Consider the following 23,147-nt stretch of genomic DNA (forward strand, 5'->3'; position numbering starts at 1 on the left):
TAGAGAACAACTCAGTTATAGGACAGTTGAGTGCCTTCTGTGTTCAAGAGGCAACATGAGGCTGTGGGACTATGAACCAGGGGGAAAATAAGGCAATTAATAATAAGAGGTAGTAAAAAATTTACTGCAACCAGAGAGACTCAGACAATAAGAGCAGCAGAGGTTCTGAGTAAGCACTGTTTACTAGACTGGAGGTGATGAGAAGCACCTTTGGGTAGACGAGGTTAAATTGAATCAGACTCTGAAGGAACCCCAAGGTTTTCGTAAGGAGAGAGTTGGGGATGGTATTCCAGGAAGCCTGAGGCTTTAGAAAGAACATAGGCTATGGACTAAGCCCCGAGCTTGAGCTCATCTGTCACCAATTTGTGAATTTGGCAAAGTCTTTGATTTCTTTGATACTCATCATGATAGATGAATCATAACTTGTAGGACTGAGGTGAGGATTAGAAACGTCAAACGTCTGTCATGCTGTTGGGCATGTGGCAGGCACCAAGGAGATGGTGGAGGTGGAAGGGGTGGTTGGTCGGCATGTTGGGGGGGTGCTCTTGAGCACACAGGTGAGGTGAGTTAATAGAAGTGATCTGGGCATGTTGATCTAGTCAGAGATCACTGAGTCAAGTCATTTGGTCTAGGTAAGAGGGTGTGTGTACAAAGTCTGCTGCTGCTGCTAAGTCGCTTCAGTCGTGTCCGACTCTGTGCGACCCCACAGATGGCAGCCCACCAGGCTCCCCCGTCCCTGGGATTCTCCAGGCAAGAACACTGGAGTGGGTTGCCATGTCCTTCTCCAATGCGTGAAAGTGAAAAGTGAAAGTGAAGTCGCTTAGTCGTGTCCGACTCTCAGCGACCCCATGGACTGCAGCCTACCAGGCTCCTCCATCCATGGGATTTTCCAGGCAAGACTACTGGAGTGGGGTGCCATTGCCTTCTCCGGTGTACAGAGTCTAGAGAGAGACAGATTTGGGTCAAGACATGGAGGACCTTGACTTTTCTAACAGAATTTAGCATCGGTCCCCAGGGACCCATTGCACGGGAGACAGTTTTTCCGTGGACTGGTTATAGGGGATGGTTTGGGGATCATTTAAGCCCCTGCCATTTATTGTGCCCTTCATTTCTATTATTATTACATCAGCTCCACCTCAGATCATCAGGCGTTAGTTCCTGGAAGTTGGGGACCCCTGCTGTAGACAGCCTGTGGTGATCACTGATGGGGCAGCCTAGAAACAGTGAGATGAGTGAAGAGATGGTTGCAGGTGCAGTATAGAAGACTGGGACAAGCAAGTATCAGATGTCGGAGAGAAAGGAAGGGTTAGGTGTTAAAAGATAAAAAAAGAAACTTAGTGATACGTGAGGCAAAGGGGAGAAAAGACTTAGCAATGAGCCGCCCAAGCCTGAATGGCTACTATTTGTTCAGTGTGAAATTCAGAAGTGATTTGGAACACTTTCAGATAATTATATCCTAGGTTGGGTCAAGAACATTTGGCAAGACTCATTGAAACTTTTGATGACAGATGCTACATTAGTGGTAAATAAACGATGATGCCCAAGTCTGCCGTTTAATCCTTGCCCAGTTATGTTTGTCACTTTCCCCCTATTTATATATAAAGTGCAGCTTCTTTGAAGGATATGCCCCTTAATAAAATAAATGCACCCATCCCTCTGATTAGGTAGGAGCACTTTGAGTCAGTCCTGTAGTACGAAGAATATGTTCAGTAATTGTTGACTATATGTTAATCTAGGACCAAAAGTGGTTGAGCAGAATTTTCTCTGACGCAGGGATTGTGGTCCTTATGGATATATTTAAAGTGGCCTCAGTAATAAAACATGAGTCAAATGAACATCTGAAGTAATGAATGACATCACAGGCTTCATCAACTATAGAAATCAAAGAAGTTTCAGTTCATCAAATTCAGGATCACATCTTGGGCTGAATGAGTTTTCATAATTTTCTCAGTTGGTGAAATCTTGAACAGATGGTCCTCTAACATTTTGGAATGCTGAATAAGGTAGATGGACTGAGTCTGATTAATAAAGTGTACTACTTTGGGATATTCGTGTGTAGTTAGCAGCCCTTTTGGAGTCTTAATAAGTTCATGGGCTTTCCCAGTATTAGGCAAGAGAATACCCCACTATTCATATATCTTAGGGAAGTAGGCTTGAATAAAGCCTTTTAAGAAAGGCATTCTTCCATTTGGGTATAAAGTTAATGTGTTTTCCAATGGTAATTCTGCACAAAGCAGTTCTGTGATAAGCTCAGAGCAGGTGTCCTGTGTCAGAGTTTTTACAGTCTTGTTGGAAAGTCAGGGCTCTGAGCCAGGTACTGGCCTATGATTTGGTTTCAATTCCCAGTAAAGAGAAATGAAAGCATCTGTCATCGAAATTTTCCCAAACTACCTTCTATCTTTCACTGCCTTTTTTCCCCTCTTTCACTAATCTAATTTGGCTTTTTTATATTTTTTTTCTTACAGGATTTGAGTCATAATAGATGTATAGTGTAGAGCAGGGTTACTGTGGTGCCTTCCTGCAGGCAGAAGAATCTGAGATGTTTCTGTAACCATGGCTTACAGTGAAGAGAATATAATTTGTAACATGCATACATTGAAGGATTTCTTTTTTCAATCTGTAAATAAAAGACAATAAGAATTGTACCCTTCAGGGAAGTCATTTTTAATTCTGGCCTTTTCTTTCATCCTAGGTAAAGTTTTGTCCTTTGCAATCTGTCAAAAAAAACCCTCTGATAAAGCACCAGCCGCTGTGATAATTAGTTTAGCATTTCAGATCCCTTGCAAAGAGATGATAAAGATGGAATAAATCACCAATCATGTTTCTGAGGCAGAATGCCTGATTTCCCATCATGTGATGGGCACTGTTATTTTAGGGGAGAATTCAACTGTCCTTAACTTCAAATAATTTTTTTTTTTAATAGATCTGGTTGCCTGATCCCTGCATCCCAGTAGTGTTGCTATGCAGTGCAGTGAGTGTACAGGCACAGTATTGATGGAGTCTTACAAATTCATGAATAAATCTTATGTGAATGTGAACAGTACATGAACCAAGTCTGAAATCCTTATGTACAGTAAGTATAGTCATAGTTCTATGTTTCAAAAAAATTACTGAGAGTCTGAGCAGCGTCTGTTTTTAGGGTGGGGCTATACGAATGAGCGACTTCACTTTCCCTTTTCCTTTCATGCATTGGATAAGGAAATGGCAACCCGTTCCAGTGTTCTTGCCTGGAGAATCCCAGGGACCAGGGAGCCTCGTGGGCTGCCGTCTATGGGGTCGCACAGAGCTGGACACGACTGAAGCAACTTAGCAGCAGCGTGGTTGATTTTTTTTCCCCTATTCTTTTTGACATTTCAGCTTCTCTATTTCTCAGTATCTTATTTTTTATGATTAAAAAAATTTCCCAATCACTTAAAAAATCCCAGCTTCACCTTGCCTGCATGATGAAGTATCAAGTCTAACATGGTTTACATAGAGCCTGGCACAGACTGTCTGTATTCTTCAGCATTTCATGTCTCCTTCCTTTAGAAATTCTTGCCTTGCAATTTTTTTTGGCCCTAGCCTGACTTAGAATGACCCATGTAGTTGTTATAAATTCTAGACATCTGAAGAAACTTTGTTTCCTAAATATTCTGCAGTCTGCCTCTGTGGACCCATTGTGGTCTCTCTCGGCTGATTTTTGAGCCTCCCCTTCCAAGCCCAGGTCAGATAGCATCTTGGAAGATGTCTCACTGAAGCCTTTTGTATCCAGTATTTCCACTTTCTTGTTTCTTAGAGTACCTACTACATTTTTCTACAGTTGTGTGGCTCTGTGTGTCTCCAGCCCAAACAGTGAACTCCTAGGGTAGAGTTTATCATTTCATCTTTCTGACACCAGCGCTTTTAGCATACTGAGTGGCTCACAAAAATGCCCATGAAAACATTTTTTGAGTGTGAGTTCTGTATCTTAGGGGGTCTGGGTTGGAACCTAAATTAATCAGTTCTGTTAACTGTCATAAAAATAATTTGATCTTATAAATGAGTAAGCCCTAGTTGTACTTGGTGTGGTGTGCAAAGAGGTTTCTCAGCTTCTTTGAGAAAAACTGGCTTTCTAAATAACTATTATGTACTGAACCAGGTCATTTTCAATCTGCATCAACATGGTATTTAGGATTTTACTGCATTTTGCAGAATGTAAGATAAAATATTTTTGCGTTTAAATCTGATGTATTTAGTTACATCGTAAGTATTAGTGCCTTGCTAGTGTATCATGCAGATTTCTACTCTTTTTCTGTATTTGGTACATTTGCTCTTCTGTATCCGGGTATTAAAAACAAATATTTGTAAGAGAGTATCATGAAAATTTCATAAACATTAAAAATGTGAAAGGGCTGACCAAAAGTGTGAATGGACACACTGTTGAAAATTCCTTTCCTGCTAGAAACGAACAGTTTCATATGTTAGTCGATATGCATTTATTGAATACCTGCCATGTTTTAGGTCCTGTAAAGATAAAATAGTAATTTTGACAGTAATCTTCATTTTCTATGATTTTTTTGCATTTATTTTTTTACTCTTTTGAAGAATAACTTGTGGTAACGTGCTTCCATCTGAGTGTGCAGTTGACTGGCTTCTGCCTGTGTTGCACCATGTACCTGTCCCTTGCATCGGCCTGGTCAGCATCTAGCACTCCACTGTGCCACCTTCTGGCAGTCCTCTCTGCTTCCCCACACGCATAACCAGTTTGACATCCCAATCACTGGAATCACAGAGCATGTCCTTCTTGGTTTGTAGTTTCTTTCATTAAGAATGATGTTATTGGGATCCACTTATGTGGTATGTTAACAACTGTTGTTTTTCTTTCTTTCTTTTTTTTTTACCTGCTGCATATTATTTTTAACTGCTTTTTGCTTGATTTTCATTTTGGTGAGTAAAATTCATTATGCGGAAGTATGAGTATTCAACGTGCGTTAATTGGTATGTGCTGAGAGCAGCCAGCTTTACAGACCTAGTAGTAATAGAATTGTGGAGAAGAGCTGCAAAGGCATAGAGGTTGCAGAGTTCAGCCGCTTCATTTTCTTAAATGAGGGACCTAAGACTGGAGGGTTAACTAGACCCCAGGTCCCACATGGATCTAGACCAGGTTTCTTCCTGAGGTCAGGATGCTGTGTCACAGTTCAGACTTGGTCGTATGGGTGATCTCAGCCAACAGGAAAGCAGTCATGGGAAGTTCGTAATTTAGAAATCCGCAATCAGCAAGACTTAATATATCGGCCCATAAATGGTAAGAATTCTAGTTACCTGGAAATTTCTTTCACTCATCTATAATAATTCCCTCTTCCGGTCAGTTAAACTGAGGTGTTACTGACTGACTGTGAAACTTACTCTTTTACTAGACCCAGTGCTTAAAGGGAAAGGAAGGGGACTAACCAATGTGCGTGTTTATTAGAATGTTTCAGTTCCAGTGCGTCCTTTTGAACATTCCCAGATGTTAGTCTTTTAAAGCCTTGATGAAAACCGCAAAGATTATTCTTAGGATGAGAAGTCTTAAGGTAAATTCTGATTCTGTGATCTCTGCAAGTAAAAAATTAGTCCTTAATCTTATACCTTCCTGGTAAGATAGTTGTCTTTCACAGAAAGTTCCATAGAAAGGATTTTTAAAGGAGAGACTAGTGGCTCATAACAGTGGAAGATTAAATCCCTTATTGACCTACTGGCCAGGAAGTAACTACAGAACATTCTTCAGTATGATGTTGTTTAATCACTAAGTCATGTCTGACTTGAGACCACATAGACTGGCAGGTGGATTGTTTGCCGCTGAGCCAGCCACCAGGAGAAGCCTTCAGTATGTTAGAGTCTCCTTAAATATAATTAGTAAACATAGAAACAAGTGGTTTATGTCTTTTTCTTAATTATAAAGCACATTTTTTTCAAACAAGATAGAAACCCATTAGTTGGTTATGAAATTGATTTAATGGCTAGCAACTATCATTTTATATTTTTAGATGGAAAACTAGAAGGAAGAGTATAGCACACACCCATCCACGTTATCAGATTCAGCAATTAAAATTTTTCACATTTCCTTTGTGTGTGTGTGTGTGTAATCTTTTTCAAAGTAAGTTATATTGTTTCTAATATGTATTTAAAAACAAGGACTTTTTCTACATAATAACATTAACATACCTAACAGAATTAATTACAATTTACTAATATGCAGTTGTCATGTTAAATGTTTTAAAAGTGTTAGCCATGTTTTTTAAAAATATAGTTGCATTGCATGTATAAAGATAAGTACTTGCTTTATAAAATTTATGTTTTGGTTATGTATGTGTGTGTACATGCATACATATGTATGTATGTCGTGGTACATGTGTATTTCTTACTGTGGTCTCATTCAGAATTGGGAATATATTGCTTTATAGCCTAGGGAGGTTAGTTATAATAAGTATTTGCTACCCAGTGATATTGCCAGTTCTGTGCTGAGTATTTTAGTGTGGCGTCTGAAAAGTGAATACTCCTAGTAACCTAAAAATCCAGCAAGAAAGATAAAACAAGTAGGAACCAACTGGACCGTATAAATAAGAGCCTAAATGAATCGGGAAGGATGGGACGTGGACCTCATGGAAGAGATCTTGAAAGAGTGGTAGAATTGGGGTAAGACAGAGACTTTTGAAATGGTGTATCTACTGGGAATGACATAAGTATTAAGGTTAAAAAAAAAAAGTACAAAAATGTGTGCAGTGTACAGTGGCATCGGGATCTGTCTGGTGGGTGGTTGGTAGAAAGGAGGAAGACATTGAATAGTTGAAATGGGAAAAAACACTCAGATTAAGTACCAAGAGGAGGAAGAACCTAATTTCTGTATGAAAGGAAGAACCATTGTACATCTTGAGTATCTTGTTATAACGTGATGAAAGTGGAAGCTTAGAAAATTAGCGTGATGACCCTCTGTGGACTGAATTGAAAAAGTAAAATGTTGAAAGCAGTAAAACCAATTAGACCATTGCCCTTTGTGTAGGGTAAGGTAGGGATGGGATTGGATTCTGGAAGACAGACCCAGAAATAACAAGAAAGTGTCAATCTAGAGAGGAATTACTGCACAAAGAAATAACAGAATTTGGTGGCAATTTGAATAAGGGTTGAAGGAGAGAGAACCTAGGCAAAATTAGAGAATGTTGTCATTGATAGATAAGGTCATAGAATTAACTGTAACCTGGCTGAAAAAAAATTCCACACTTTATCTATAAAGACAAGCTTCCATGACATTATACTCTCAAGAAGTAATTTGGGAGGCTCTTTAGAAAAAGTAGCAAATTATCATCATTAGATAAGCTCATCTAATACAATTTCCTCCTGTTTGGCTTAAAGACTTAGAGATGGGAAATGTTAGATATCTGTCTTTAGGTCTTAATTTAGAGTTCTGGTTTTACCGAAAATAGCAACATAGAAAAGTAATAAATTTATTTAAAAATTAAGGACCAGATATTGAGCTTTAAAATTTTAATCATTTAAGATACTGTATGGCATCCGGTCCCATCACTTCATGGGAAATAGATGGGGAAACAGTGGAAACAGTTCAGACTTTATTATTTTGGGCTCCAGAATCACTGCAGATAGTAACTGCAGCCACGAAATTAAAAGATGCTTACTCCTTGGAAGGAAAGTTATGACCAACCTAGATAGCATATTGAAAAGCAGAGACATCACTTTGCCAACTAAGGTCCATCTAGTCAAGGCTATGGTTTTTCTGTGGTCATGTATGGATGTGAGAGTTGGACTGTGAAGAAGGCTGAGCGCCGAAGAATTGATGCTTTTGAACTGTGGTGTTGGAGAAGACTCTTGAGAGTCCCTTGGACTGCAAGGAGATCCAACCAGTCCATTCTGAAGGAGATCAGCCCTGGAATTTCTTTGGAAGGAATGATGCTGAGGCTGAAACTCCAGTAGTTTGGCCATCTCATGTGAAGAGTTGACTCATTGGAAAAGACTGATGCTGGGAGGGACTGGGGGCAGGAGGAGAAGGGGACGACTGAGGATGAGATGGCTGGATGGCATCACGGACTCGATGGACATGAGTCTGAGTGAACTCCAGGAGATGGTGATGGACAGGGAGGCCTGGCATGCTGCGATTCATGGGGTTGCAGAGTTGGACACGACTGAGCGACTGAACTGAACTGAACCTTTTTAAAAGTTAGATTAAATCACTCATATACTAGGTCATCTGCTTTTGATTGGTATTTTTTAAAATGTGTTTATTTTTAATTGGAGGATAATTGCTTTACATATTGTATTGGTTTCTGCCATATATCAACATGGGTTAGCCATAGGTATACATACTCCCCTCCCTCTTGAACCTCCCTCTCACCTCCCACCGCATCCCGCCGCGCTGGGTCATCACAGAGCAGCGGATTTGGGCCCCCTTCGTGATTAAACTTCCACCGGCTGTCTGATTTTACATGCGGCAATGTGTGTGTTCTAGTCTCCTCTCTCAACGTGGCCCACTCCCCCCACTGGCCCCACAAGTCTGTTCTGTATGTCTGCGTCTCCACCGCGGACCTGCACATGGGTTCATCAGTACCATCTTCCTAGATTCTTATATGTGCGTTAATACACGATTTTTGTCTTTCTCTTTCTGACTGACTTCACTGTATAATAGGCTCTAGGTTCATCCCTCTTATTAGAACTGAGTCAGATGCTTTCCTTTTTATGGCTGAGTAGTATTCTGTTGTGTATAGGCAGCACAACTTCTTCATCCATTCATTTGTTGATGGACATCAAGGTTGCTTCCATGTCCCAATTATTGTAAATAGTGCTGCAATGAGCACTGGGGTGCATGTGTCTTTTTCAGTTATGGTTTCCCCAGGGTATATGTCTAATAGTGGGATTGTTGGGTCATATGGTAGTTTTATTCCTAGTTTTTAAAGGAATCTTCAAACTGTTCTCCATAGTGGCTGTATCAGTTTATATTCCCACCAATAGTGCAAGAGGGGCCCCTTTTCTCCACCCCCTCTCCAGCATTTATTGTTCATAGATTTTTTTTAGTGATGGCCATTCTGACTGGTGTAAGGTGATACCTCATTGTAGTTTTGATTTACATTTCTCTAATAATGAGTGATGCTGGCATTTTTAAAGAAGTCTTAGCTTTACTATTCAGGCTCATTGACACTCGATCCTTAAGGCACCTCCTGGTGTGAGTTTGACACCCTGCCTGTTGTTTCTGTTCTCCGTGTGCAGCTAGATGCAGACACAAGCAGATTCCATGGGGTGGGGGCAGTGATCCGCTTCTGCTGGAAGAGCCTAGTCATGGCAACAGCAGCATCTTTGCTCTTGGTTCTGGACTTTTCTGAAGTTCCCACAGGTTGGGTGTGCATGTGTGCTCCATCGTGTCCAGCTCTTTGCAACCCCACAGACTGTAGCCTGCCAGGCTCCTCTGTGCTTGGGATTTCTCAGCAGGTATTCTGGAATGGGTTGCCATTGCCTCTTCCAGGGGATCTTCCTGACCTAGGGGAGTACCCGTTGGGGGTACGTTGTGTTTAATAATTTAAACAATAGCTTACACTTAGACAGCAGTTATTCTGTACAAGGTCCTGTTCCAAGCAGTTTATAAACATTAATTCATTTAATCCTTGCAGTCAGCCTGTGAAGTCGATACCTGTTCCCCCTTTACAGATGAGGAGCCTGAGGCATAGAGTAAGTAACTACTTGCCCAAGGGGACACAATTAATATGGCAGAGCTGGGATATGAACCTACATAGTCCTGCTCTGAATCTCTGCTTCTAAACCACTAATTTATGCCACCACTGTGACACAGTTAAATCTCTGTTTAGGACACACAGCTTTGGAATCAGGGCTTTCCCCTGAATCTGAGTTGGCTAGTTGCTGCAAGTGTTATAAGTGGCCCTGGAAGGCTGTTGCCTCTGTTTGGAAATACAAACCAAATATAGACTTGGATTCTAAGAACGGTCATGGTATAGTGTTTATCTTAAAAATCACAATCTACAATTCATTTCTTTGCAGTTTCCTTCCTCTGAGATTACAAAACAGTAAGTTCCTAGAGGACAGTTGTCTATGAAATGTGACTCTGGTGCTTGTGAACTGCTGTGTTTGTGGGAGAAGGAAGCCCCCTCTTAACTGCATCTTGGTAGTGCAGCCTTTAATGACTGCAGTATCCACTGGAGCTTTAGCCAGGAGAGGGAGTTGATGCACAAGCTGGCATGTTTCCCTGGCATTGAGAATCATCTTTAATGGTTGAAACAGGAGCAACCTACATTTTTTATTACCCATGGTGTCTTGGGATTTAAGCATACTGTTTTGTCTTACTTATTAAATGTTGGATTCAGAATATCTCCAGTAATTGCCTTGTGGCACCAAGAACTGTCTAAATCCGTCTGTTAGTATTCACCCTTCTGGTTTCTCTACCATACATGCTTTATACTTTGTAACATTTAACAGTAACATAGTGACTTAAGTAAACAAAATCTTAGGGCTTGTAGGGATTATGGGAAACACATTCATGTCTAGGAAAGAGTCTGGTATATGCAGTAGGTCTCAGTAGCAGGTGGGAATATTATTAGAGCCCAGTCCTTGAAGCCAACTGGAATGATAGCTCTTCTACATGCTAGCTTTATGACTTCAGAAAAGTCAGTTCCTTTTCCCATCTGTAAAATGGAAAATAGTTGTTCTGATCTCAGATTCTTGAAAGGAAAAATACAATAATCTATGTGAGGCATTTAGAAAAGTATATGATGTTTCATAAGTTCTTAAGCTGGAATCAAGATTGCCGGGAGAAATATCAATAACCTCAGATATGCAGATGACACCACCCTTATGGCAGAAAGTGAAGAGGAACTAAAAAGCCTCTTGATGAAAGTGAAAGAGGAGAGTGAAAAAGTTGGCTTAAAGCTCAACATTCAGAAAATGAAGATCATGGCATCCGGTCCCATCACTTCATAGGAAATCGATGGGGAAACAGTGGAAACAGTGTCAGACTTTATTTTTGGGGGGGCTCCAAAATCACTGCAGATGGTGACTGCAGCCATGAAATTAAAAGACGCTTACTCCTTGGAAGGAAAGTTATGACCAACCTAGATAGCATATTGAAAAGCAGAGACATTACTTTGCTGACTAAGGTCCGTCTAGTCAAGGCATGGCTATGGTTTTTCCTGTGGTCATGTATGGATGTGAGAGTTGGACTGTGAAGAAGGCTGAGTGCCGAAGAATTGATGCTTTTGAACTGTGGTATTGGAGAAGACTCTTGAGAGTCCCTTGGACTGTAAGGAGATCCAACCAGTCCATTCTGAAGGAGATCAGTCCTGGGTATTCTTTGGAAGGAATGATGCTAAACTGAAACTCCAGTACTTTGGCCACCTCATGTGAAGAGTTGACTAATTGGAAAAGACTCTGATGCTGGGAGGGATTGGGGGCAGGAGGAGAAGGGGACGACAGAGGATGAGATGGCTGGATGGCATCCCTGACTCATTGGATGTGAGTCTGAGTGAACTCCAGGAGTTGGTGATGGACAGGGAGGCCTGGCGTGCTGCGATTCATGGGGTCGCAAAGAGTCGGACACAACTGAGTGACTGAACTGAACTGAACTTTTAAAAATAAATTTGAACTATTTTGCCAAGGTTCTGTTCTTTCTTGGGCCCTGGTTTTGGCCTTTAATCAAGTCATTTCCTTCGTAGGCTTTGGAGGAAAGAAGGGCTCTTTTATTTTTGTTCCAGTTCTATTGAATTGTGATTTCCTAAGGGACAGGGAACTACAGTCGACATTGGTGTCCCTGGGACATTGGTTCCAGGACCGCCCCCCTCCACCTTGGATACTGAAACCTTTGGGTGCTCAAGCCCCGTACTCCCCTCTCACTTCTGCCCCTCTTTGCCCTGCATCTGCAGATTCGATCAGCCAGTACCTGTGTGGTACTGGACTATCGATTGAAAAACTGTGTGCAAGTGGACCTGCCCAGTTCAAATCCACATTGTTCGGGGATCAGCTATAGTCTTGATAATCTTGCTGGCACATTGAATAAATTATTTTTTGAAGATTTTCATTTAATGCAGTACAAGACTGTTTCCTTACATGCCACCACAAATGATGAATTGAGTTGAGACATGGATATGTTAGGAGCAGACACCTAGTTCTCTGTGACAGTTAGGATGGTAACCTCAGGGGAAATGTCACTTAGGAAGAGAGTACACCTCTTGCACATTGTGGGTCTTCAGTCAGTCAGTTCAGTCGCTCAGTCGTGTCCGACTCTTTGCGACCCCATGAATCTCAGCACGCCAGGCCTCCCTGTCCATCACCAACTCCCGTCCATCAAGTCGGTGATGCCATCCAGCCATCTCATCCTCTGTCGTCCCCTTCTCCTCCTGCCCCCAATCCCTCCCAGCATCAGGGTCTTTTCCAATGAGTCAACTCCACACGAGGTCGCCAAAGTATTGGAGTTTCAGCTTTAGCATCAGTTCTTCCAATGAACACCCAGGACTCATCTCCATTAGAATGGAGCGGTGGGATCTCCTTGCAGTCCAAGGGACTCTCAAGAGTCTTCTCCAACACCACAGGGTCTTAGTATCTTATCGATTGATAATCAGTCGCCTGTATTCTGCTTGGAGTGTCAAGAGCCATGAGACACATTAGTCTCTTGAATATTTGACCTCTTACATGAATCAAAAGCCATTAACAGTCCACAGTCCAGTCTGTCTTGAAGACAGTCCAGCACCACTTCAGCTACAGGTTCTTCTTGATCTCGGATGCAAGCTGCTGAGAGGATGTAAGCATGCTGAATGACTGGCTGCCCCAGCTGGCTGTTTGTCAACCATTGATTCACCCAGCAGATAACAAGGTCCTGTTGAAGAAGGAATGTGGGCCAGGACGCAGGTGGCTTAGGAGACATTCCCTCCTCCTCCAGGCTTTAAGACAGCAGGAGAACAGATGTTTCTCCTGAAACATCTGAACAGAACACGCGCTTGCCAGACCTGGAGAGTATGCACCTGAAGGGCTTACTTGTGGGGAGAGTGTAAAGGAGCCTGGGCTTTGGCATGGGGGAGGCTGTGTGAAAGAGACGGTGTTTGGATTAGACCTCAGAAGACACCTTGGGATGGAAGTATGAGAGGTCGTGCTAGGGCGAGGAACCAGCAGGTATTTAACACGGCAAGTGCATGAAGCATTCAGGAGCTTATTGGCCGAGTGCAGTGAACACTAAAGGCTTTAGACCTTGGTACACATGTTGGTTCTGTGTCTTATTAGCTATAATCACAAATTATGTCATGGCTCCTCACTTCTGAATCTATAAAGCATGGGCAATGCCTCCTACGTCATGGAACTGCAGGGATTCAAATGAGAGTGTGTATCAAGCTTCATCCTAACTTTAGTGCTGGTGCGTGGATGTGCTCACTGTCGCGTTATGGATGAGTCTACAAGCAGTACAGGCTGAGAGGACTCTGATCAAGAATTTTAAAGTCTTTGCTAAGGATTTCACATTTTAGGGATCTTGAAGAGTTTTTTGAAAAGGACATGATCTGCTTTATCTTTTAAAAAGGTAATTTTATTAAGTCCAAGGAAGTCAGAGTTTTTATTTTGATTGTCTCATTTGAAAGTCCAACGTGACTTCAAAGTCAGATGGTTTTTCCATACTACATAAATAGAAAAATGTTGATTGAGTGCACTTTTCATGGACATTAAAGTTTTTTTTTTAAGTAATGTTATTTATAATTTTTGTGAAACCAAAAGCAGCTTTTTATTTCCAATTGCTATTTGGTGATAATACTGCTGGTTTATGTTAGAAAAAATAAAATTGCTCAAAGGAAGTAATTCCTGTATTGCCAAAGGGAAAGAAATGAATATAGATTCGTTTTCCCTTGCTTCCTCAAAATTTAAGTATGTTATTTCTAAGCCATGTCTGATATCTAGTAATGTTCTGATTCGTTTAAAAAAGAATTATATACTATACAGATTATCCAGGACCTGTGCCCCTCCTCCAGTATTTGTTATAGGACCAAAACCAAATTAAACCCCTGGCCTGCAGGGAATAATTCAGTTATAAGGCTTAGGTTTCCTTGGGGAAGGTGCTTTAGGGCCTGAGTGTGTTTTCTGGCTCAGTCTTAATGTAGCATCTTTTCAAAGGACTTGGACCAGGTTGTGACACTCCTGTGGTTTTCTCTGGGTGCCCTAGGGAAGGGGGAGAGAGGCGACTGTGCCAGCGTGTGAGCTCAGTGTTCAACCACATTCCCCCAGTTACATATGGGAGTGAGAGTCTAGTGTTCATCTCTTGGCAAGATGACATACCCAGCATCATTAAAGTTCACCTACCTCTTTCCACTAAGAGTCAGAATATGATAGGTAGAGTAGCAATAATATCCAAAAGTTCAAAAAAAAAAAAAAGGAAAAGCAAATAGACTCATTGACAAGTCTAACAGTTACTCTGAATTTGATTCTAAACTTCCTAGTATCCTAGTAGCAAAAAGGGAAACTTGATGGTTGGTGTCTGATAGACACCCCTATCATATTCACTATTATATCCACCTTATGTGTTGATCCAAGCAGCTGTTCTTTTAAAAAATATATTTTATGTTGGAATATAGTTGATTAGCAATACTATGTTAGTTTCAGGTGTAAGCAGAGTGATTCAGTTATACACATACATGTATCTCTTTTGCGGATTCTTTTTCCATTTAGGTTATTACAGAGTATTGAGCAAGTTCCCTGTGGTATAATACAGGAAGTCCTTGTTGGTTATCTATTTTATTTTTTTAAGTACTTTATTTGAAAGTTTTAAAAATTGAGTTCATAAGATTATAGAGTAAGATGGGTCCATTGAACATGTGGTCCAGATATCGATATACAACTAAAGTACCTGAGTTGAAGCTTCCACAGAGGTCACACAGCAACTCAAGAGCAGAGCTGTTATTGTCACACAGCCTTCTGATCCCCAGTCAAGTGGTTATCTGTTTTAAGTATAGCAGTGATACATGTCAATCCAAGACAAATTACTTTTCCTTTTGTGTAGGCCCCCTAGAATGAAGAGAGCATAGATTGCAATGAAAAGTAAGTTGGCTACGTACTCAGGCTGCTGCTTTTAAAAACAGGCATTAGGCCAGATGAGATTTCCAAGGATTCTTCCCTCTTGAGAGTAACTTCTGCTGCAGGTCACTGCCCCTGGTATTGTTATCCATCATTGTGTGTCTGAGAGGGAGACGCGTTTCCCTCTCTCACCTTGTTCAGATTGGAGGTGCTGAAAGACACCAGGACACGGCTGGCTTTATAGTTAGCGTTCAGGAGCTTTGCTCAAATACGTGGCCCTCCCGAGAACACCCACCCTCTGTGTTTTGAGGAGAGGAGGCAGTGAATAAAGGCTCCAGGAAACGGAGAAGGCTGGTCCCCAGCCTAGCGGGAGCCAGGCTGTCTGCCCCAGACTGCCACTGGCCACCGCTCTGCTCTGCTTACTGGCTCAGGACCTTGGCACCTGCCTTCTTCTGAGCTGCCTCTGCTCCCTCAGTTCCTGGGGGTGGGGGGTTCTCCTGCAGCAGAACATGGTCCTCCCCCCTCTCCCTCAAAAGGTAAATGCTCAAGGTCCCTTTCCTGGATCTGTTTTGCTGACAGATGCTGCCAGGAACGGACCGGGAATAACCATGCTGGGGACAGATCCCTGAATCCCTCCAAAGTTGTTAGGTTGGCGCCTGGGACTTCCCACTCACCCCTTCCCTCCGTTAGTTCTGAGTACAGGAACTAAAAGCCTCAGTGACGTTTATTCTGTGTTTAGTATTAAAACTGGGGCTTCCTGTTTCCCCGTCTTCAAAGCTCCCCATCCCACGTCTCCCCACGAGAAGGAACTGTGGTGGTTTCTGCTGCCCAGCGTGGTGATCAGCCATGTGTATGTGTCTGTCCCCGCCCCCGTCTCACCCTCCAGGTCTGCACAGAGTGCCCAGCCGAGCGCCCTGTGCTACACAGCAGCTTCCCCCAAGCTGTCCATTTTGCACAGGGTAGCATATATATATGTCAGTGCTACTCTGAAAAAAAGATACTTTAAAACAAAAGAAACCTAGTTAGGAGAAGTCTTAACCTCAGTGAAATAAAGTTTAAAAATCCTTTAAAAAAAAAAAAAAAGGAACTGTGGACTCTTCCTAAGAGAAAGCTGAGTTCTTGGAGGAGGTGAGGGGCTCACTTCTCTTTCCTGAGCTTGCCTGTTTTCGAGGTACACGGGGTCCCCAGAGACTCCCTCCTCTTGTCAGCAGCACCTGTGCCTCATGTTGCCTCCCACTCGCCTACGCTCCCTCGGGGACCGTCCTTGAGCCGCGGGTGGTTCTCTGGGTAGATTGGTTTTCATCACCATAGCCTTCCTCTTCTGCTCTTCAAGTCAGTCTTTTTAAATCCGGCCTCCCCCTCTTTAATTCTTAGATAAATTATAAAGTATACAGTAAATCTTTACCAGATCAGACTGATTTGGTAAGGGATTAGTTTGCATTAATTGAAAGCTCTTTTGAAGAAATAAGTATTTTTCTAGTATATGTAACTCAAAGTAGGTTACCTACCACTGTTGCCTGGTAGAGGCTTAACAAGAAGATAATTATTTCTAATTACAGTATTAAGTGTTTGTAAGTGCTTGCAGATATTTGAAGAATTTATTTTTGAGATCTCTGAACACTTTGCCTAATCTCCCTTACACTGTTAATTAGCAGATTCTGTGAATAAAAGATTGAGCTCTCAAAAGGACATGTATTTCAGCCCCAGTTCCAAATGATCCTTGATTCAAGATTTACTTTACCTGCCAATCAAGAAATAGAACTTTTGATGCTACAGGTTTTCTTTTGTCAGTGATACTGAGAGGAAGAGGTGGGGAGAAATTAAACTTTTATGATAAAACTGGTGACTCAATTCCCGTTCTGTACACCGTGAACAGAATGTGCCATTGTTAGATTTGAACTGCGAAAGGAAGTGTTCTTTGTCTGAACAAATTAGAACAAACATTGTACTAAGACAGTTTACTAATAACATATCCTTTTGGATACCACGTGAGCATCTTTCAGATTTTTCATTCCTAGCATATAGTTATGGGAGGGAAAGTGGCCTCCTTCTCGAATATAGGTCTTAAATGTTCTGTATAGGTTTCCCCATGGATGTAGTAATTACATCTTGATAAGGATGCTTATTGACCTTCAAAATTATTTTTCCAATACAGATTGGCTTAGTTGGCAAGAAAACCAAGTGTTTGAGTCCAGGGTCCAGTGATTGGGTTGGTTGGTTGTTCAGTTGCTCAGTGTGTCCAACTCTTGTGCGACCCCATGGACTGCAGCACACCAGGCTTCCCGGTCCTTTGCTATCTCCTGGAATTTGCTCAAACTCATGTCTCCTGAGTCGGTGATGCCATTCAACCATCTCATCCTCTGTTGCCACCTTCTCCTGTCCTCAGTCTCTCGCAGCATCAGGGTCTTTTCCAATGAGTCTGCTCTTCACATCAGGTGGCCAAAGTACTGGAGCTTCAGCATCAGTCCTTTCAATGAATATTTAGGGCTGATTTCCTTTAGAATTGACTGGTTTGATCTCCTTGCAATCCACAGGACTCTAAAGAGTCTTCTCCAGCACCACAATTTATGTGTTTGTATATTATTCTATTCATATATTTGTGAAGAATATATGAATATATAAGCAAATTTAGCATAATGCCTGATTTGTAATAAGAGCACTCAATCATGATTGTCAGGGAAACAGGCTCTGGAGACAGACGGCCTGGATTTCAGTCCTTGTTCTGCTGTTTACTAGGCAGTTTACTTCTCAGCATCCAGGTTTCTCATTTGTAAAATGGTAATAACAGTAGAACCGGTCTCAGCGTTTTTAGCCAATAAGATATGGCATGTGTCACTAGCGTGGTATTTTTCCTCCTGGGCATGTGGCAGGATTGAAGTTAGGTAGGGCCAGTGCATTGAATTCAGGAAGCCCGGGAGACTTCTGGGGAAGGCTTCAGGAGCCAGGGCACGATTCACCGAGTACCCTGCCCCGCCTTGGCCTCCAGCAGCATTCCTGATGCAGGGGCTCCTCCACAGCCCGGGTCCCTCAGCCGACTTGCAGCAGGCTTGTTAGCATGCATGAGAGAGAGACCTTTCCCTTTTTCTTAAGCCCTTAGAATTTTGATGTTGGTTGTTACGCCAGCAAAGCCTAGCACATTCTGACTAGCACACCAGAGGAACAGCCCCAATGCTACACTGGAAGTTAGATTCCGGCTGAAATGAGGAATAGCACAAAATGTCAGCTGTGTTGCCCTGGACACCTCGGCACGGAGACCCTGAAAACCTTTGGATCCTGCCCTGCAGCTCCCTTATGGTTGTGTCTGTAAAACCACCCTTGTGTGTGCTCTGAAATACTCCAGGCCCGGGCAGTGGCCACCTGTTTGCAGGACCTGGCCCTTTCCTAGTATGGCCGAGCTCAGGCAGCTTTTCTGTGAGTAGAGGTTCATCGTATTTGGCCTTGGGACTAAGGTGCTGGTTGTTACCTGTTGCCCTGGCTCTGACCTCTCTGCCCCTGCAGCTTTTAGCCCCTCTGTGACACCAGAGCCTCAGGCTCTCTTGCCTCAAGTCCAGGCCGGTCTGCATCCACGGGAGCCCACACTCTGCCTTCCAGTCCTCTTGGTTTGGATCATGTGCCTCTGCTTGGCTATGCCGCTCTCTTTGTTCATGTCTCTCTGAGCTTTAGGGGGTACACATGAGATGTCCTGGGGGACAGCCCTCTTTTGAAGCCTGAACAATGTGTTTGAGCAGCACTGGTAATGACTGAGATGTGCCTGGCATCCCAGTGAGGAAGGTGAGCTCCCAGGGGTAATTGTGCTGGAGGCTTGGGTTGGAGCAGAGATGATTCGGTGTCAGGTTTTGACGTGTGTCCAGGGCTTAAGGCTTTTCGTTAGCCTTTGTTCCAGAACACTGAGGAGACAGTGGAAATGTTACTGCTGCCGGAAGGAAAACATTATGAGGAATGGCTTTTCACTAGAATGCTGGCAGACTGCTTTCATGTAAGGTAATAATAGACAGATCACTCCAAGAGAACTGAAGCTTAGCAGTCATTTTTAAAACCAGCGTCTTTTCTACCAAAATGGTAATTCAGGTTCCTTATTTTTTAAAGATTGGAAAATACAAAAGCATCATAAAAAGAATGACTCCTCATAACCCCACAGGACAAAGAAAACCACTGTTAGCACTTTGGAGCTTGTTTTCCTTTTAGTTTTACATAGGTACGTTTGTAAATAACATAGGGATCATAAACAATAGTACATCTTATTGAAACCAAAGTGGTTGATTTCTGTGCCGGGAAGTCTTTTAAGTGCTTCATGCGAATTAGCTCATTTATTCCTCACAACTCTTCAAAGAATCACTGTCTCCATTTTACAGAAGAGGAAGCTGAAGCACAGAGAGGCTAAGTCATTTTTCCAGGGCCACACAGCTCACAAGAACGGTGCCAAGGTGGGAATCAAAGCAGTCTGTCTTTCAAGTCCAGGGTTTTGACTATCCCATGTTGCCCTCTCACAGTCAAGATAGCTTGGAGTACACGTCAGGGAGTTTTGCGGTGTTAGCTCTGAGTTGTCTGGTTCTGTCTCCTCATTCTATAGATCAGGAAATCAAAGACCACACAGGTGATTAGATATAGCCGAGAACACACAGCTGGTGAGTGCCCGTGCCAGCATCGGAGCGCATGTGCCCTGACCCACCTGGTCCCCAAGCTCATTGGCTCTGGGCGAGCTGTGGACCTTAATCCTCCTCCCTGGAACCCAGCCCCGAAACAGCTGCGTTTGTACCATGACCTCACTGCCAAGTCTGATATGGTGGCTGGAGGACTCACTCAGCTTTCTTCCAGCCGGTACCTGCAGCCCCAGCTTGTCAGGGATTGTATGGGTTTGCTGACTCTTAATTATCTCACAGAGCCTGGGCTATAAAAGGCTGAGGCCTGCAGCCCAGCACAAGTTTCAGCTCTCCACCCTCATACAGAAGTTTCTAAGATTGGCGAGCCAGCAGAAAGAGTCATTGATTGAGCTTTAGACAGGGTTGCTATCCTCCACCTGAACTCTTGAGGACGTGCCAGGCATTGTTGTAACTTTAAAGTGAGCCAGAAGTCAGCCAGCCATCTGAGTGCAAACATTCCTGTGTACGCGGCCGGCCGGGGCCAGCATTTGTGAGGGAATCGGGCCGGTGCTCTGAGACACCAGGGCTGGATAGGCAGCTGCTGTGGGGCTGAGAATTACAGGAAGAGGAACAGGTGATGACTTCTTGCTGTGTTTGGTAAGGTAAGGATTAAGAGCCCCTGTATCCTCCAAGGTGTGGTGGACTTCTTAACAGGGACTGTCAAGGAGGGTTTTGTTTTCTTTAAAGAAAAAAACTTAATCTGCTTTTATCTGAGTGACAGGAGCCTTCCTTCTTATGACTACCACGATGTGGAGCAAAAACAACAAGCGGACCACATGATATATTGACCAGAACGAATGTGTGCTGTTAGAAGCGAGGCTCGTGGTTACCTCTAGAGGGGGGGATGATGTCGTTGTGACTGACGGGGGCACCGGGGAGCGCGCGTGCGTGCGTGTGTGTGTGTGTGTTTTGTTTTTTTTTAAAAACTGAGTCCTGGTTACACTAGGTTTAGAGTTTGTGAAAATTCAAGTTTTATTCTTTTCAAATACACTCTTTTCTGTGTGTAAATTAAGCTTAAAGTTTAGAAGTCCTTGTTTTTATTTGTGCTTCATGTTGCACGTTGATACTTAGAAAAATCTGATCAGTTGAAGCAGGTTGAAATGATGTAGAAATTACTACCTAGGTATTAAGAAAACATCTTTACCTGAAATTGTTGGTCTGTCTGGACAGAACTTCTAAGGCCATTTTTCTTTTCTCTTCAAATGTATCTTATAGTTTTATTTACTTATTTATTGGCTGCACTGGGTGTTTGTTGGGGTACACAAGCTCAGTGGTTGTAGCCCAGGGGCTTGGTTACCCCCTGGTATGTGAGGTCTTATTTCCCTGACCGGGGATTGAACCTGCGTCCCTTGCATTGCAAAGTGGGTTCTTAGCCACTGGACCACCAGGGAAGTCCCTTCAAATATATCTTAAATCAGGGGTCCCCATCCTTTTTGGCACTAGGGACCGGATTTATGGAGGAGGACATTTTCCAGGCCTGGGGTGGGGGTGGGGGATGGTTTCAGGATGATTCAAACCCATTACATTTCTTACATTTATTGTGCACTTTAATTGTATTATTATTATATCAGCTCTACCTCAGATCATCGGGCATTAGATCCTGGAGGTTGGGTACTCCTGTCTTAAATGACTTCAGTGTAGATTCTTCCAGAATAAAGAATGAGGTCACTTTAGTTCAGCAAACATGTAATTGACAGCCTCTTGTGAAGCACAGACAGAGCTCGCTCTAGAGCTGGGGGCAGTTGCGACACCACCTTTCCCCTGGAGGAGTGGGTGAGTGCTCAGAGGTGGAGTAAAGTGAAGCAAGAGCACTATGGAGGGTCACAGGGAGGACAGGCAGCTTTCTGACAGGACTAGGAAAAGCTTCAGAGGAAAAAAGTGGCATTTGAAATGGATTATAAAGAATATACTGAATTTTGATAAACAGAAGTGGGCATGTAGCTGCCATTGAAAATACCGTGCGTATGAGGAAATCTATAGAAAATGCATACCCATTCTGGGAACTTTGGTTTATATGGTTCACTTAAGATGATCAGCATTCATCAGGTGCATGGTGGAGGCCTGACGGATAAGCTGGGCCCTTAACTGTGGCCAGGTTGTATTAAATGCATTGAGAGGCATGAGAGAGCCAAAGAGATTTTCTCAGAAGTAGAGCAGCATGATCAGATGGGCTATCTTAAGTGAGACTGAATTTCTAACCTCGCAGTTATACTGTTATTAACTCTGTCTGCCCAAAGTAAACATTTCCTCAGCTTAGTGCATCCTTTGTTTCTGTAATTTGAGCCTATTCCTGTTTGGATCCATGGGGTGAACCATAGGTGCTTGGCTTCCTTGAACTTCCTGTGGTCATCTCTTCAGGGCTTGAAGGTGATCATTATGTACCTTCTTTAGTTCCTACACCCATCCTTCCCCCTTGACCAGGTGAAGTCACAATTCCTTTATCCTTTTTTATAGTCTTATAGTGATCTGGCATTTAATTCCTTCTAGCCTTTCCTTTGTGATGCTCATCTGCCAAAGAAAGCAACCAGGATCTCTTACAGCCAAGTCGTGTGTGGAGAGAGGGGGCCAAGAAGTAAGTTAAGAAACTTTTTTTAAGTTGTGAAGGTGACCCACTGACCTAGGATTGTGTCCCCCTGGGCTACTGGGCTCCCTCCATGGAGAAAGCACTGGGTAGGGTTTTGCATATGGCAAAGTGTTGATGCTAAGTATTGGAAACGGTCCACATTTGAGCCTGGGTCACTTGTCAGTATGAGGTCTGTTATTGTTAAAGCAGTTTTCAGCTGTGTCAGCCTCTTCTCCCGTTTAAACGAAAAAAAAGCTAACATGAGCTGAACATTGTCTTGATTCCCATCCCATCTCCCAAGACTCCCAAATCATTCTTCTAATTAAAAGATTGTCAGCTATACAAGTAACATACTTCAGTTTAGAGCCTAAGAATTTTTGTTCAGAGATTGTGTTCAGATGCTATCAAGACCTCTGTTTAGTCCTCTGGGGACAAGAGTGTCCTGACGTGTGAAGAGGACCAGAGGTAGGGTGTGTTGGATTCAAATCCTGGCTCTTTAAGTCTCCGTTTCTACACGTTATATGGATGTAACAAGTTCTTTGCCTGGTGTGATGGTGAGGCCCAGACAAGACCAACCCTGTGATCATCCAGTGCCTGCCATGCGCATCCCATTTGCCTGTCCCTTTTAGAGCAGAATCTAGTCGCCTTCCCTGGGCAGGGTGCTCAGTGATGCAGTTCTTTTGTCCTGGTGGCCCTGGAGTGAGAAAGCTGTTTCACATAGTCTTAGTATTGTCACTGTTGTTGTTTATAATCACTTTGGTTGTGGTTTGGGTTGTTTCCACATCTAAGTATTGCTGTTGTATTACTCAGTTAATCTTGTACCATATTATTCTATCACATCTGTTTCAGGGTTCCATTAAGAAAATGATTCTTGTGTTGACGAATGTACCTACTGGAACTTTGCTTTCTTTTTTATTTTTATTTTTCTGTCCTTCTGTTAAATAATTGAGTTC

General features: G+C 42.8%; 1 protein-coding gene across 6 annotated transcripts in view; it reads left to right on the top strand.

Annotated features, from left to right (window-relative positions):
- Positions 1–23,147, top strand: part of TMCC3 (transmembrane and coiled-coil domain family 3) — a 170,145-nt gene that overhangs the window by 136,289 nt on the left and 10,709 nt on the right. Inside the window, exons 1-2 of one of the 6 annotated variants that reach the window (XM_040234398.1) lie at positions 19,211–20,233; positions 22,119–22,203. The exons of 3 other annotated variants lie outside the window; for them this stretch is intronic. In XM_040234398.1, the coding sequence (XP_040090332.1) occupies positions 22,132–22,203 (72 nt within the window). In that variant the 5' untranslated portion in view covers positions 19,211–20,233; positions 22,119–22,131. Of the gene's footprint in view, positions 1–19,210; positions 20,234–21,205; positions 22,204–23,147 lie in introns of those variants that run through there. 2 more of the 6 variants (XM_040234401.1, XM_040234399.1) reach the window with 2 other exon arrangements.

The sequence above is a fragment of the Oryx dammah genome, unplaced genomic scaffold (genome assembly GCF_014754425.2).
Source record: "Oryx dammah isolate SB20612 unplaced genomic scaffold, SCBI_Odam_1.1 HiC_scaffold_29, whole genome shotgun sequence".
NCBI lineage: Eukaryota > Metazoa > Chordata > Mammalia > Artiodactyla > Bovidae > Oryx > Oryx dammah.